General features: G+C 41.7%; 1 protein-coding gene across 1 annotated transcript in view; it reads right to left on the bottom strand.

The window, feature by feature from the left end:
- JAZF1 (JAZF zinc finger 1) overlaps positions 1-15,721 on the bottom strand; it is a 123,592-nt gene that overhangs the window by 15,378 nt on the left and 92,493 nt on the right. Inside the window, exon 3 of the mRNA XM_083578906.1 lies at positions 6,263-6,459. Within this exon, the coding sequence (XP_083435032.1) occupies positions 6,263-6,459 (197 nt within the window). The remainder of the gene's footprint in view (positions 1-6,262; positions 6,460-15,721) is intronic.

Raw genomic sequence — 15,721 nt, 5'->3', positions numbered from 1 at the left:
CAAATAATAGGCAAGCAGCTGCTTCTACCAATGCAATCAAGAGTACGGACATGCAAAATATTTTCTCCCCCAAATCTAAACACCACTTTGTTAATTCACACTTTGCTATTTGGCACACTCCATAACTCACCTGTAAAAAAGTGGCAGCCAGCCCAGCCGTATGCGAAGATTAAATAAAAGAACTATTTAATGAAGTTTCATATTACTACTCTCTTATTACTGGTACAAATTGTTCTGTAGGAGAGCACCTAATTTAGTGAGCTAGCCCAAATTAAAAATAAACTCCGCTTTTTCAAGAAAATTAACATAGGGAGCTCATTTTTTAGATATATAAAAAACAGTACGTGTCCAATAAGGCACTGCACTAACAAAGCCCTGAGCATTATGGCTCCAGCTGAGTGGAAGGACATATGTTTATGCTTATTTTAAGAACTTTATTTATGACACAAATGATTGGGAATAGTTTGCAGGGTAAAATAAATAATAATTTTGCAGCAAGAGAATGGAAACACTGGCCTTATTTATTTTACTCTTCTAGCCCACCCGGTTCTTGAAGGTCAAGTCACAGATAGGGTTTTTCTGCGGTAGGTAAGCCACCATGCTTCCAAGATGAGAAACTGAGGCTGAAATATAGCAACTTAGCCAAAGCTAAATGTCTTCACAACACACCCCTCACAAGATCCAGGGGCATGTATTGCCTGTTCTGCCCACATTGTAAGCCAGAGACCAAAGGCCCCCCCCCCTTAAATATTGTGGCACGGAAAACCAGACCGAAAGGAGGTGGACCAAAAGCGCTTCTAAAGGACATTTAGGAAAGATATAGGTGCTTTGACGGTGACAAGTGTCAAAGAGTTTGTTCCATAAATGCAAATGTCCATTTCCTGGGCGAGCTACTCAAGTAGGAATACAACTCCAGCCACTTTTAGGCGCAGCTAATTTTCTGGATCCATTTCAATCTGTTTTCAGACCTGGTCTTGGCCTTGACAGATGCCCTCTAATAAGAGAAAGACAGTGTGGGGGTGTGTGACCCTGCTAATACTCCTGGGTCAGCTTTTGATACCATCATAAACACGGTAAGCTGCTGGGTTGGAAATAGGGGGCCTAGCTTTTTCTCTCTTATCAGGAAGGCTCAGGGGTGCCAACTTGGAATAAAATATTGAGCAGGGAGACAGGTGAGTCCCGCCCCACATAACTGATCACAAGATGCGGTGCACACACACTGTCAGGGACAGTGCCGTGGAGGATCCTGAATCTTCACAGGAGCAGTGGGACAGAATAGATTTGGAACAGCGGTCTGCAGAGGGACATAGTCCAGAAGACAGAAGCTGGGAAGAACCGGGTAGTGAACAGCTAGGAGAAGAAGGACTGGGAGAGAGAGAGCTAACAGACTCTCTCTCGCTGGAAAGCATACATCCGTCCAGCCTAAGGTCACCACAAGCTGATAAGGCGGCAGCACAGAAAGCAAAGTGGTTGCGAGATCAGGTTGCGAGACGCGGAAGTGACACGGATGACGAGGGGGGAAGTGGGTGGAATCCTTAACTGGGAGCACCTTTGTCCAAGGAATGGCTGCTTTGTTCTCTCGCTGTGCTGATTAAAATCTCTAAATCGTAAGAGACTGTTTTCGCTTTGTTCTGCTTATCTACTGCCAAAGGGGGGGAGGAAACTAGTCCTTGAAGCCTGGCACCATTTGAATGGCAATGCCCATCAACTGGGGGAGCAGCCCCCTCCAATATTTTATTGGGGGGCAGCAAAGGGACCTCAGCCCCTAGGAGTTGGCTTCTATGGGGGCGGGTGATTGAAGAGGAGATGTGGGGGTCTACTGTTTGCCCCCATGGCATTTATGCTGGTGTTCTACACGGATCCATCATGTTCTCCATGGTTCTTAATATGCGTATGGAATCACTGAGTGAAACTATCTGGGAATCTAACAGGAGAGTCCTAAAAGAAGGTCTGAGATCAGTAGTGGACTGGACGAGGATCAATAAACTGAAGCCCAATCCTGATAAAACTGAGGTATCATTGAAGGGTGGTTCATCTGCTCAGGGAGGTGAGTGTTTAAACTGTTCAGGATTTGGCTGCACTCCTAATGAAGGATCTGGTTCACACTATTGCTGGAATCTCAAGTGGCATCAGCTGCATGGAGCGCCATTCCAGTTAGACAGATGTAATGCACTGTACATGTGGCTGCCTTTAAAGACTGCTCACAAACTGCAAAATATAGCCATTAGGCTGGACAAAGACCTTTTTTTTTTTTTGCCAAGCTTTTAAATACTGTTTTAAGGCTTTTTTAAAAAACCTATTTACCTGTTGTTTTGTTGCTGTTTTAAGGCTGTAGTGTTATTATTCCTTACACTGTTTTCAATATTGTAAGCTGCCCTGGAAATGTTTAAATTAAACGATGGGATGCTAATTTTAAAAATAAATGTGATCTAGCCAGTGAGAGTACCAACGTATGTGTCCATATTGTGCCATCATATAGGTGTTCTCAAAGGGACATGGTATAGTCACAGCAGCCAAGCCATTTAACACTTTGTAAGTCAGAACCAGCGCTGCAGGGGTCTGCACAGTTTAAAGTAAAAAAAAGGGAGCATTTGCCGAAATTTGACTCCCCATCTCCTTTTCAAGTTTAATGATTGATGAGTTGTTTGAGATATGTCTAGCCAAACATGCTATTCTGTTTCTGCTATCAGGGTGGGCCCCCGTCATTTACACCTGCCACACAAGTAGGCAAGGTGACTTGGAAAGCAAAGATATATGCACATTGTAAAACTGAATGAGTGTGGCCAAAAGCCATTTTTTCAAAGAACAAAAAGTACAATGAGAGGTTTTTAAAATGCAGAGTTGGAAAGCACAGATGATCTGCACACGCTGCGAAACAGAATAAATGGGGGAAAGGCGGCCAAGAGCCATTTTTAAAAAACAAAAAAGCAGAAGGAGAGGTTTTTAAACAAAACATTGAAAAGTATTTTGTGGAAAAAGGAGAGTCACTGAGAACATAGAAGGTAGCATTAAACTATGGGTTCACGATTTACGAGTGGATCACAAACTCATACCAGGCCGATATTAGTTACCTAGTTTTACTGTATATAATTCATTTTTTAAAAAATTTATTGCAGGTATGAAAGGTCCAGGGATTATGGGTTTCAAATAAATCCATACAACTCAGAAAGTGGTTTAATTAAACAAAAAATATGGGGTCATTATTTCTCAGCCATACTCAGTAGCTTCTTTCATTTAAAAATGAGTTATATGCAAAGATTCTTAAGAACGTCAGAAAGATGTTTAATATAAAACCATATTAATATTATGGAAATCAATTTGGAAACGCTATTGTTTTAAACACACACAAATATTTAACATCCAAAGATTTAAAATGTAGGACCCAATGAACTTGCACTTTTACAAGCACCGTATAAAGCTCATGTTGCAATTCCAGAGAATCTATCTTTTTGTGTGGCAGCACCTATACTTTGGAACATTAGCCAGGTGCCCTCACAATGCACACTTCTTTTTATTTCAGCAAGGCATATAATTTATATATATATAAGTTGCACTGATTTTACAGGAACGCAAATTGTCTATAAGGACAACAGGAACATCACTTTTTCATCTCTTCCCAAGTTTAGTATGAGATTCCCCTTTTTTCATATTCTACACAACCCATTTTGCTCCATTTCCCTTACTTCACGTTGCACCACAATTAGCAAAATGATAATACAGTGGTACCTCAGGTTAATAACTTAATTTGTTCTGGAGGTCCGTTTTTAACCTGAAATTGTTCTTAAACTGAGGTACCACTTTAGCTAATGGGGCCTCCCACTGCTGCTGTGCTGCCTGAGCACAATTTCTGTTCTCATCCTGAAGCAAAGTTCTTAACCCGAGGTACTATTTCTGGGTCAGCAGAGTCTGTAACCTGAAGCGTCTGTAACCCAAGGTACCACTGTAGATAAATTAGGTACAAAAACCAAACAGAAGCCCAGTCACACCTGTTGGAAACCTCATTTTGGTTTCTGAAACAGAATCTGACCGTAACACACATGAGATTTATTTCCTGGTAGAAAATAGAATGCACAGGGGACTTCCGGGGTGGCGCCATCGGCAATGGCTGACTCCCTCTGAACTGGAGGGACCAGCTCCGCGCGAAACGGGTCGTTTCTGCTACGGCGAAGTGGGGACCCTTTAAAAAATCACAGGCGGATGAAGCCTGTGACCATGGGACTTGGCGGGCACCTTTAGCGCCCCCCCAACCCGCAAAGGAACCCATTAACGGGCTCTGAAGCGAAGAGGGGGATGTGGCGCGGTGCTGTGAGTCTACTGCTTTTTCCGTGGAGCGAAGCCGCATAGCCGTTGCCGGAGAGCGCTGCCTTTTTCCTGGGACAATTTGGCATCTAAAGAATCACCCGTGAGTACTTAAAACTCGAACAATTGGATTTTAAATAAGGACTGGCCAGTAGAGAGGAATTGGACTCAAAATTTACTTCAATTTGGTACTGAAACGGGAAGGTCTAAACAGGAAGTCAGCCTTCCATTTCTTTGTAGTCAGAATAAAGCAAAGACAACGTAAACTAGAGCTTAGAAAATTACTTTTAAAGGATTGACTTTCATCATTTAAAATCGTGGAACCCCCCTTCGGTAGCAGGAGAAGAAGGGGGATCTCTTTTTGGACTGTTTAAACCTGCAGAAGTGAGTTTAAAGTAAAGTAACTTTCCACCGTCCTGATCCTGGAGCGGAGTGTCAGGAATGACGTTTGAAGCTCATTGACCAGAGACAAATGTTTTTGACAGACAGCTAAAAGAAAAGTAACATAGGGATTCCATTGTTTCCTTTCGCATTTCAAAGGAACAAATATTGACTGAATATCTTAAAAAAGAAACTTTGTTGCTATTGCTCTTAAAAGAAAGAAGAAACAGAAGTTTTCCCCCTAGAGGGAGACTGTGAAATTGTAACCAACTTCAGGAGCTTGCAGCTGTTACAGATTACAATCGTGGGAAAGGACTTGTCACCTTGTAGGACAATGTTTTCAGAAGCTCGGTTGGGTGCTTTCTGTAAAATAAATGCCCTATTGGACCAGCTAAGCCAGAAGATGGATTTGATGACTAATGCGGCCAGAAATTTTGAACAGGCAGTAGGAAACTACATGGAGCCTACCCAGGAACTAAAACAGGAGTGTGCTATGACAGCACAGATGAGAGAAGAGGATATTGCTGAATCCTGGGTGCCAGAAATGGAGGGAGATGTGGCACTGCAGGATTATGAGCCTTTGGATTTGATAAATGAATTTGGAAAAAACCAGATTTGGAAAGATAAAGTTTGGTTTGGTTTGGAAATGGGGGGTTGGACTGACCCTCCCATGCAGGGATATTTGGACTTTCTGAGTCTGGTAATGGGCCGTCAGATGTTTGGAGCTGTGGGGGCTCTTAATTTTGGAGGGAATCTGAAACAGGTGTTTAAACATCACATGGAGTTTAGTCTGGACTATGGAAATGGGGCTGATCTGCTGAAAAGGGTCAAAAACATTACTAAGCTGGAGTTCCCACGAGTGAAAGGAAAATATGAAGAAGAGTCGCGGAGGGGACATGGAAGAGACTTGAGGGCCTCGGACATAAGGATACCAGGTTAATGCGCTAGATTAATGGGACAAAAAGGACTGACAAAATCCGGGACCAGGAGGAAGGGACGCTGGATGAAGATTGGATTGTTTTACTTTTTTTTTCTTTTGTCATTAGGACTGTTTTAAAATAATTGATGAATGTTAGAAAAATGTTGAAATGGAACTACTTGGTTCTAGTAAAAATGTTTAAAGAATTAGGTTAATGATATGGTTATGAGAAGTTGGTAAAAATAAGATTTAAGTTTTAAGTTTTAAGGTTTGCTATAAGACAAGATGAAAATAGATTAAGATAATGTAAGATAATGTAAGGACAAAATATTGTGAACTATGGAAAGGATTTGCTGTGATAATTATTAACCAGGATACAAGAAAGGGGAGGAGGAGGAGGTCAAAGAAAGAAGGTAATGAAAGTTAAAAATTTGAGAATGATGGATGTATTTTTTCTTTCTATTTTTCTGTTTTGTCTATTTCTTTTTTTTTGTTTTTTCCTTTGTATAATTTTAAAAAACTTTTAATAAATATTACATAAAAAAAAGAAAATAGAATGCACAGAAATCACAACATGCCCTTCTTTATGGCTGCATGCCAAACTACTCAATCTTTCAATGGTACACTGCAATCACTCAATGCTATGAAACCAACTTCTCTTACCTGTGGGTGTGCTGCTACGAAACGACGAGGAGGGGGTAATGGGTGGCGTGACTGGTGGAGTAAGGCTCCCACTGCTGTGGCGTGGAGGAGTGGATACGTTTCCCCGGGACACTGAACTTGACAGAGTCAGGGAGAGTTTAGGCTGGATTTTCTTCTTCAGGGATTCCTGCTCTCGCCGCGCTGCATCAGTCATAAACCTGCAACAATGGCGATGCCAATGGGTAAGAGAAAAATCGTTGTGAAACAGGAGCGCTGAACAAACATTCAGTACTTGGTGCTACTTCTCAAGTTATGTTTCTGAAGCTATGGCTTCCACACGTTGCCAGGACTTGAACTGAGATTCCGACTAAAGATCAGGAAGACCTTTCTGACAGTAATTACTGTTGGATCGTGGAATGGTCTCCCCTTGGAGGTTGTAGACTCTCCTTCCTTGGAGGTTGTAAAGCTTAGGTTGGATGGCCATCTGTCATGGATGCCTTAGCTGAGGTTCCTGCATTGCAGGGAGCTGATGACCCTTGGGGTCCCTTCCAACTCTATGATTCTTTATCACTTGCAGTTTTTGATTCATGGCTTAAAACAACCACTGAGATTCTATGACATAAGTGCAGCACAGGCAATGGGGTCTCACACAGATACAGGTGGGTGGCAGTTTTTAGCATGTTATACATGTGACATTTTCAAAGTTAATTAAAGGGGGCGGGGTTGGCCCACCTAAAAAAAAGCAGCGCTGCATCAGACAGGGTGCTGAACTAGAAGATAAATGCATTTTACAAAAGGGCTTATAAACTGTCAACTGGACACTCTTTTCTAAAAAAATGAGAATTGACATACAAAGATTCCCTTCACATTCCACCACCGCTATTCTCCCGCTTTGTGACCCACTATTAGACACCTGCTCCCTGAGCCATTGTGACATAATGATGATGTCAACTCCTGTGTTCTGTTAGTTCTACAGTTCTACTCCCATTGCTGTCTCAGCTGTATCCCTGGTGAGAGTTAAACATGTTCCAGTTGCAGGGAAGTGAAGGGAGATGGATAAAGAAAACTACCAGCAGGACTCAGAGAAGAGAAGGGAACTGGATATACCCTGGGGGGCCACATAACTGTCTGTGAAATGCAAACCATTCAAGCCATACTATTTTAAATACAAGCATGCTGTTTTAAGTTGCTTGTGGATTGCCCTGGTTATATTAAGGGGATTTGTTTTACAGTAAAGCTGCACTTACTAAAGAGGAAAGTAAAAAATGGGCACTACCAATACATTACTTCTCCACTTAAGTTTCTGATGGTACTGAGGCAGCTCCTCATCACAATATATATATATATATATATATATATATATATATATATATATATATATATTATATAGAGAGACACACACACACACACACACACACACACACAGTCATACCTCGAGTTGAATGAGCTTCGGGTTGAGCATGTTCAAGTTGCGCTCTGCGGCAACCCGGAAGTAACAGTGCGTTACTTCCGGGTTTTGCCGCTCGCGCATGAGCAGATGCTCAAAATGACGTCACGTGCATACGTGGTAGCGGCAAAACGCGACCCACGCACACGCAGAGGCGCTGTCACGTCTTGCGTTCCATTCGGGATGCGAACGGGGCTCCGGAACGGATCCCGTTCGATCCTGAGGTACCACTGTGTGTGTGTGTGTGTGTGTGTGTGTGTGTGTATGTACTGGTTCTGATGTTCTGTGAGGGAGGGCATCACGCAAGAAGCCAAGAATGACAGTGGAGAAGGTGGGACTTTGAAGGATGAGGAATGGATCCCTATATATCAGGGCTCGGGAGCCTCAAGTGCAGGGGCCTGAGGAGTCCCATCGCTCAGCCCAAACACTGAAGTCCTCCTCCAAGGGTCTTCCAGAGGTTCCCTCACTGTGAGAAGTGAGGTTACAGGGAACCAGGCAGAGGGCCTTCTCGATAGTGGTGCCCTCCCTGTGGAATGCCCTCCCTTCAGATGTCAAGGAGATAAACAACTATCTGACTTTTAGAAGACACCTGAAAGCAGCCCTGTATAGGGAAGTTTTTAATGTTTGACATTTTACTATATTTTTATATGTACTGTAAGCCACGCAGAGCGGCTGGGGAAATCCAGGCAGATGGGCGGGGCATTATTATTATTATTATTATTATTATTATTATTATTAGTCAAGGCCTCTTGGGACTCTCTTGGCCATACCCTCCCTCCACAGGCCACACCTCTCACCAGCCCTACTGCATACCCTCCTTCAGGGTTTTTTGACTGGTTGGGATATGTTATTGAACTGATAATGCCTCTTGGTTGCCTGGATAGAAGATAGAAAGGAGTGTGTGTAGACACTAACCTCTTGTACAGAGGCAACATTTGCACCATTGCTTTCCCCATTTTTGCCTCTTGCCCCACCTACCACCACAAGCATGTGGTCCTCAGAAGCTTGCCCAGATGGGAATATGGGTCTTGGGCTGAATAAGGTTCCCCACCCTTCCTATATTTCATGGCAAGGCCAGAGGCCCGGCTTTTCTCCGTCTCAAGCAGAATCTCATAGCTTCACTTTCTCCCACAAGACACCATTGTTTCCATTTGACTGCTATGGGGAAACATGAATCTTCTCGTTTTCCATAGTGCTATAATAATGCACCAACAGATTGTGATCACTACACTCATTTGCTATCAAGTTTTTCAACAACCAAAGCGGACCTCAAGAATTCCTTTCTGAACGACCTTTTCTCTACAGGATACGTTACAGGACAATTTAATGTGTAACAGAGCAGCGTCCCAAAATATGGGCAGCCATTAAGTAACTAGGCGAAACTAAATGTTCTAGACGCAAAACATAATTTTTTCAAAAAATAATGCTGATAGATTACACAAACTAGATAATGTAACCATCAAGCCATCCATTAAAGCCAAAAGTTAATCAATTGCCAGGAAAACAAATTACTCCAGATATTAAGGAGCCAGCCATTCTTTTGTGCTCTGTTTTCCTCCTGCAGTTACCTCTCCAGATGAAGCTTTTTCCAAGTGGGGATAACCCTTTCAAGCATGTCCTCTTACAATGCTAACTACCTTCTGTCTACCTTTCAGCAGTTAATTACCAAACTTGTCATTAATTACTGACAACAACCCATTTCATATGGACCGCTGCATCAACTAGAAGAAATGTCTTCTATTCTGGCTGCTGCAGGAAGGGGTTGGTGGTGCAGTTATTAGCTTGCCCAGACTAATTTTTCAAAAGGCTGAATAAAAATGGTGCAATAAACCACTGAGTACAGTTTAATGTAGCAATTATCATCCCAGAATTCACCTTCACAGCAGTTAACAGCTAGCTTGTTAGGGCATTCATCAGCCTTGCTTTTGCTTTGGATCATTAATTAACAAACCAGTTGTCACTTGCTGCTAACAATACATACTTGATGTGTTACTGCTTAATAATAGGAAATAGCTTTATGGACGCTTATATTTCATTCCACATCCTCTTTGTAACATGGTTCAGATGCCTTAGTGTATTGTACAGTAATAATAATAGTAAAAATCTTTAAAAGATGTATTGCACATTATTGGGCTGGACAGAGCAATATCTCTTTAATTAAATGCATTTATGCTGTATTTAAAACGTATTTTGAAGCACGCCATTAATTGCTTAATTTATTCCAGACTGCACCACTCCTATTCAGTGACATGAAAGAAGCTTAAGAGTGCAAAGCTCACCAGGGAAAAGATTTCAGGGGCAATCCAGTCTTTCCTCCACTAGGCCTACAAGGCTTTATAGAGCACTAGGGCGATGGCAGCTGGTGCTGTGATCAGGACCACATTAGGCCTCATGCCATCACAAAAGCCTCACCCACATCCAGAAAGCGCCACGTTTGGCTGGCAAAATGGGAAGCTCTGCTCTAGGAGAGTGACCCAGGCATCACTCTGCAGGCAGCAGAGGTTGACAGAGCTCACAAGAGAGACACTTCCATCCAGCCCAGCAGAGCAACCCCCAGCTCAGCAGAGTTGGATTTCTCTGCCAAACTTTAAAAAATAAAATAAAATAAATACATAAAAGTTTAATTTAATTGAGAGGAAATTTCAAAATCGAAGCGTGGAAACTGTTGGAAGGGCAGAACCTTGTCTTAGCAAGTGGAATATCTGGGCGGAATCCTTGCAAGAACAAGAAAAGTTATGCTGACCCCTCAAGATGTGTGAGATGTGTGAGATAGAGGCTGAAAGGAGCAGGCTGGTGGGTCAACTTGAGAGCCTGACTCAGCACAGCGCAGGAAACTGAAGAAGAATAGACGTCTGAAGTCTGCTTAGGCAGGACAAAGACTACACAATCCCAGGGTTTAACGAAATACCCAGGAAATTCTATCTCTGGTGACATGAAGAGTACTTCCTCAAAGCAGAAAATAACCTAGTAAGCCACCTTGAAAACGGAAGGCTGCTACAATATACTGCTGCTGCTTGTGATTTCCACAACACATACCAATAAAAAATTACACTAGCAGCCTGACACTATGCTCATTTACTCAGAAGTAAATTCTACTTTATTCGGTGGGCTCTACTTTCAAGTAAGTGTTCTTAGGACTGCACCATGAGTCTTTGTTCCCACTACAGGAACATAACAGGAAGTTTGTTGCTAATCCAAACGTAGGGTTGTATCCATTCCAGTGTTAGTCTCACTCAAAGTAAACCCACTGAAATAGATGAGCATGACCAACAGGCCCAGCTTAGCAGGAGATGAACCCACAGAATTCATGTTTTGGCATGTTATGAGATGAAGTCTAAACTGCATTTTTTCAAAATGGCCTCTGTTAGTCATACTGAGATGGCATGCACAAGTCCTGCATATCTGTATATCCTTATGTTGTAGCTGTACCCCAAAGTCATGACTGGTACAAGCAGATTATCAAAGCTACTTCATTTTGGTGTTCATTTTCAAAGCAAATCATACACTGTGCTAAGATGGTAAGTTTGCAGCACTGTAAAACCAATCACTATTAACATACAACTTTTTTTAAAAAAACGCAGGCATTTTATGAGACATTAAATTTACCTGGCACAGAAGGAGTCATAAATATATGTAGATTGAACCAGGAGATATAAATATATCAAGAGGATATACAGGAAATCCAATTAACCAAAATGCATACTATTTTTCAAGACATTGCCTAATTTCTTTCACGTTGTCAGTCTTCACACTCTGCGTGTCAGCTTCATAATTCATCTGCCACTCAGCAAATTATTTTTAACCATAAGCTTCTTAGATAAGATGCCTGTCATTCTTCTAAAAAAAGCAGCAGCAGAGCATTTTCGAATACAGAATTGCTTGGCCTTGATTTCTTCTAGATTTAAAACAATGATTTGACATTAAGGCCACATTTATACCATACATTTAACACACCATGATACCACTCTAAACAGACATAGCTTCCCCCAAAGAATTCTGGCAACTATAGTTTATTAAGGGTTCTGAGAACAGTTCTGAGACCCCCGTTTACACATTAAACAACAGTTACATATGAAATGAATACCACACACAAAAGCTTCAGTTCTGTGCTTAGTGTTACAGGCAAAATGATCAGTCTTCTTAATAACATGGTACTTCCAAAGGAGAAAAACACTGATGAATCTCACACACCAATGGGAAACTCATTTTTCAAATCATGGGTCCTTATGTAGCCAAAGTAATGCTATACATACCCTTCAAGTGTCCCGGTTTTCCAGGGACAGTCCCAGAGTTATGAAAGCCATCCCGGCTTCTGATTTGATCCCAGAATGTCCCTGTTTTCCTTGCCAGTGCTGCCGCTGCCAATCTTGAGTAGCAGCTGGCACTTGTCCCAAGCGGCGGCAAGGGAGCATCCCATTGCCGCTCCTTGGCCATTGCTACCCAACTCCTTCCTTGGGTAGCTCATAGTGGCCGCAGGACAACAGGTGAGGCTGCCACTGCTGAGGCCCAGCCCCATGTAATGTACTGGCTCTGACGGTCAGACAAAGAGCAGGGCTGCCCTGGACGGGACGAAAGGGGGAGCGGAGCTGAACGCAATCAGTCTTGATTTGTTTAAAAAAAAAATTTGTGCAGTCGCATCTAATCTTGCCCCTATTCTAACTATTTATTGGTGTGTGGTTTTTTGTGTGCAAATCTACCAATGAATAAAATAAAATAAAATCAGGATTAAGGGGTTTTCTCAAGAAAGTGGCGGGTGTATGTGCTGTGTTGCACGAGTGTAGCATTGGTGGCACTTGCCCTTCATCTAATAGGAGATGCTTGGGGGTTGGTGGCCAAAATGGGGGGGTTGAGAAGGGTGAGTTGGAGTGAGAAATGTTCCTATTTTCATGAGGAATGTTAGAGGGTATACATTATATATGCATGGAATGGAGGTATCGGCAGGCTTAGGGAACCAAAAAGTTTGCAAGTAGTACAAAAAACCCCACACCTCACCATGGTGTGTGTGTGGGGGGCAACTAAAGAAGGAAACCCACCAAATGGGGCAAAGAACAGGCAGCATGCTCAGTTGCCACATAATGTTGACTCTTGGCGGTGGGGCTGGAAAATGCATTTTCCCCCACATTTCACAATACAGTCGTACCTCAGAAGTCAAACAGAATCCATTTCAGAAATCCGTTCAACTTCCGAAACATTCGACTTCCAAAGCGTGGCTTCTGATTGGCTGCAGGAAGCTGCAGCCAATCGGAAGCTGCGGAAGCCCCGATGGACGTTTGGCTTCCGAAAGAACGTTCGAAAACCACTCACTTCTGGTTTTCAATCATTCGGGAGCCGGAACATTTGACTCCCAAGGTGTTTGGGAGCCAAGGTATGACTGTATGTTTTGTTGACAGTCTTTGTTAAGTTCCCATTGAGATGGTAAGCTTGCCCCTCTTCAGAGTGCGTGTGAGGACTCCTTCCCGCCACCCCAAAAAATCCACAGAAAATCCTAGATGTCACCTTTAGTCTAGCCTTCCCTCTGACATGATAGTTTTCTAGTGAAAATTGTTTTTGCTTCGTTTTTTAAATTGATGAGTATCTATCAAAGAAGTCTGGGAATTGTAGCTCTGTGAGGGGAATAGGAGTCTCCTAACAACTTTTAACAAATTGCAGCTCCCGGATATTTTTTTTTTGGAGGGGGGGAGTGGTAACATGGTGCTTTAAATGTATGCTATGAAGGTGTCAACTGTTATTATAAGGCTTTTAAAAAAATGAGTATTACAAGGGCAATCTGTCCTGCTATAAATTGAGGTATGTTTGTGAGAGCACACTTCAGTTCCTATGGTTTCATTCCCAACCCCTTCGATGGACTCGCTGTCTTACTTTGGACAATTCTTTCCCAAGCGCAACTTTCCCAAGCACAACTAAAGTTGGATAATTTACAAGCTAGTGCAACAAAGTTCTTTTAAATGTAAACCTAATAGAGATGAAATGATAAATAGGAGCCACAGCAAAAGGTGAAAACATAGTTGGGGGCGTGTGTATCTTTGAAGAAATCAATTAATCCTGTTGCTTCCCACTTCCTCTGGAATTACGGGAAGACCTGTAACAATCTGCTGTGATAGGAAAGGACTGCCATTTGAAGAAGAATACCCTCTGTCTGAGTCAGACCGCAGGAAGTTCCTTGAGCGTTGCTTGATCTGCTTCATCATCACTATCGTGTAAATCGGGGGCTGTTGTTTTTAAATTTATTTCAAGTGAAAAAAAGGTCAGGAAATGGGAGTGTAAAATACACTGTGCTGTACAACCGTACCATAATACATAGTGATACAAGGGAAAAATATGCAGCGCAATTTAGGAAGGCCTTCTTGTAAGTGGGGAAAAATGCATAAATTGCCATTTTAATTAATTTCCTAATGTAAAGCACAGCTGCAGTAAAGTTGGCAAATATAAGTCACCTTTACAGTTTGCGTTTCTCAAATGAAATCATGCTTTTTAATTGGGTCTTAATGTGTGCGAAGCTATGTTTTATTTACTCGCTATTACAATATCAGCATTTTTATACTTTCTGCTTGCTTGTGCAAACAAACTTTATTAATACATATATCTGAATGCTCTAATCTCGGTTACAATGTACCAGTTTGAGTTTCAACAATTAACTGGCCTTTTTTTGTGGACCCCCGCTGCTATGTGAACTAGCTGTAGGCTATTAAAATAATGAGTCCGGACTGAGTCATCTGATCTCATGCTTGGTGCAAAGCCTGAGGAAAAGGACTTTGCCCACAATTCCTAGTCTGTTTACCAGACTAAGCCCAGACTGTTGGGAGCTTTGTCCAAGAACTCCCTTCCCCCTTCCATGCATAACATGGTATAACAGAGCCCTCTGGAGGTCAGTATTATTGCTTTGCTCATTCAAAACTATTTTGCCCTCCAAACAATGTAGAATAGTCTCTTCAAAGTCTATTATGGCAACAAAGGCTAAAATAGCACACACCCTTGTGAAATAGCACAACCCCTCCACCCTTGTAGGATTTTTTTTATCAATAAAAACAACTATGTTTTGGGTGCATCTATATTTTTGATGCAGAGAAAATATGCCATTCTGGAAAAAAAGTACAGACTGATCTTGTTATGTTGTCAGCAAGTGTAAGGTAGGTCACAGATAGCCAAGCCAGAAAATGTTGGATCAGAATAAGGAAACGCTTTGTTCTATTAAAAGAAATATTGCAGAACTTACAAAACATTCAAGAAAGAAACCGTTTTCTTACAACTGCATAAATAAGTTTTTGAGTGTCATTTATTTAAAAAGTGACCTTGTGCTTTGATATAACACACACAAGCCCTTTGATTTCCTGCCCACAGTCTCACTAATATGCTACAGGGCCTTAACTTGTAATGGAAGAATAAACAATGTAGACTGCGATATTCATCCTTCTGTCAGATATATGATATCAAACGTATTTGTAAATTCGCATTTCAAAATATATTGTGACATATCTTACTATAAAGATTTCCCTCTGCCATTCATTGAAGGTAGTGATCTAGCAATGAAAACGTGCAAATCCTCTAAATTCTTATAGAGCAAAAGCACTTCAAATGTACAAGTTTCCAGTAAATGTCTCCATATATGTAGGCCAATGTATTTTACACAGACCTACTTGTGATAAATCTATTGTGCACCAGGTCTAGAGCGTCACCTTTTCCCTGAAAGCATTATCTAAAACTGCTCAACTCTTTCCAGATCCCTTCTAAAAAACTGTTACATCAAAGCTCAAAGATTCCTACATATGAAAAGAATTCTGCTTAATAAAGAACTTGGCTTCAAGCAGGATGAACAGAATTAAAATGAAGTAAAACCATATAAAATATTTTGATATAGTTGGTGTATATCAAATCTTTACAAAGATTATCAGAAATTAGAAACAATGGATGGTACCCTTTGGAGCATAGCTATAAAACTGATGACAGAAAGAGAGAGAAACAGAGAACAAGCACATCCAAGCAATAAGATGATCTAAATATTCAGATCCACTGAAGTCGCCTGTCATTGTACAGAG

Source organism: Podarcis filfolensis (genome assembly GCF_964270895.1).
Source record: "Podarcis filfolensis genome assembly, chromosome: 12".
NCBI lineage: Eukaryota > Metazoa > Chordata > Lepidosauria > Squamata > Lacertidae > Podarcis > Podarcis filfolensis.
Note: the sequence above shows the minus strand (reverse complement) of the source record. Positions and strands in the feature narration are given on the sequence as shown.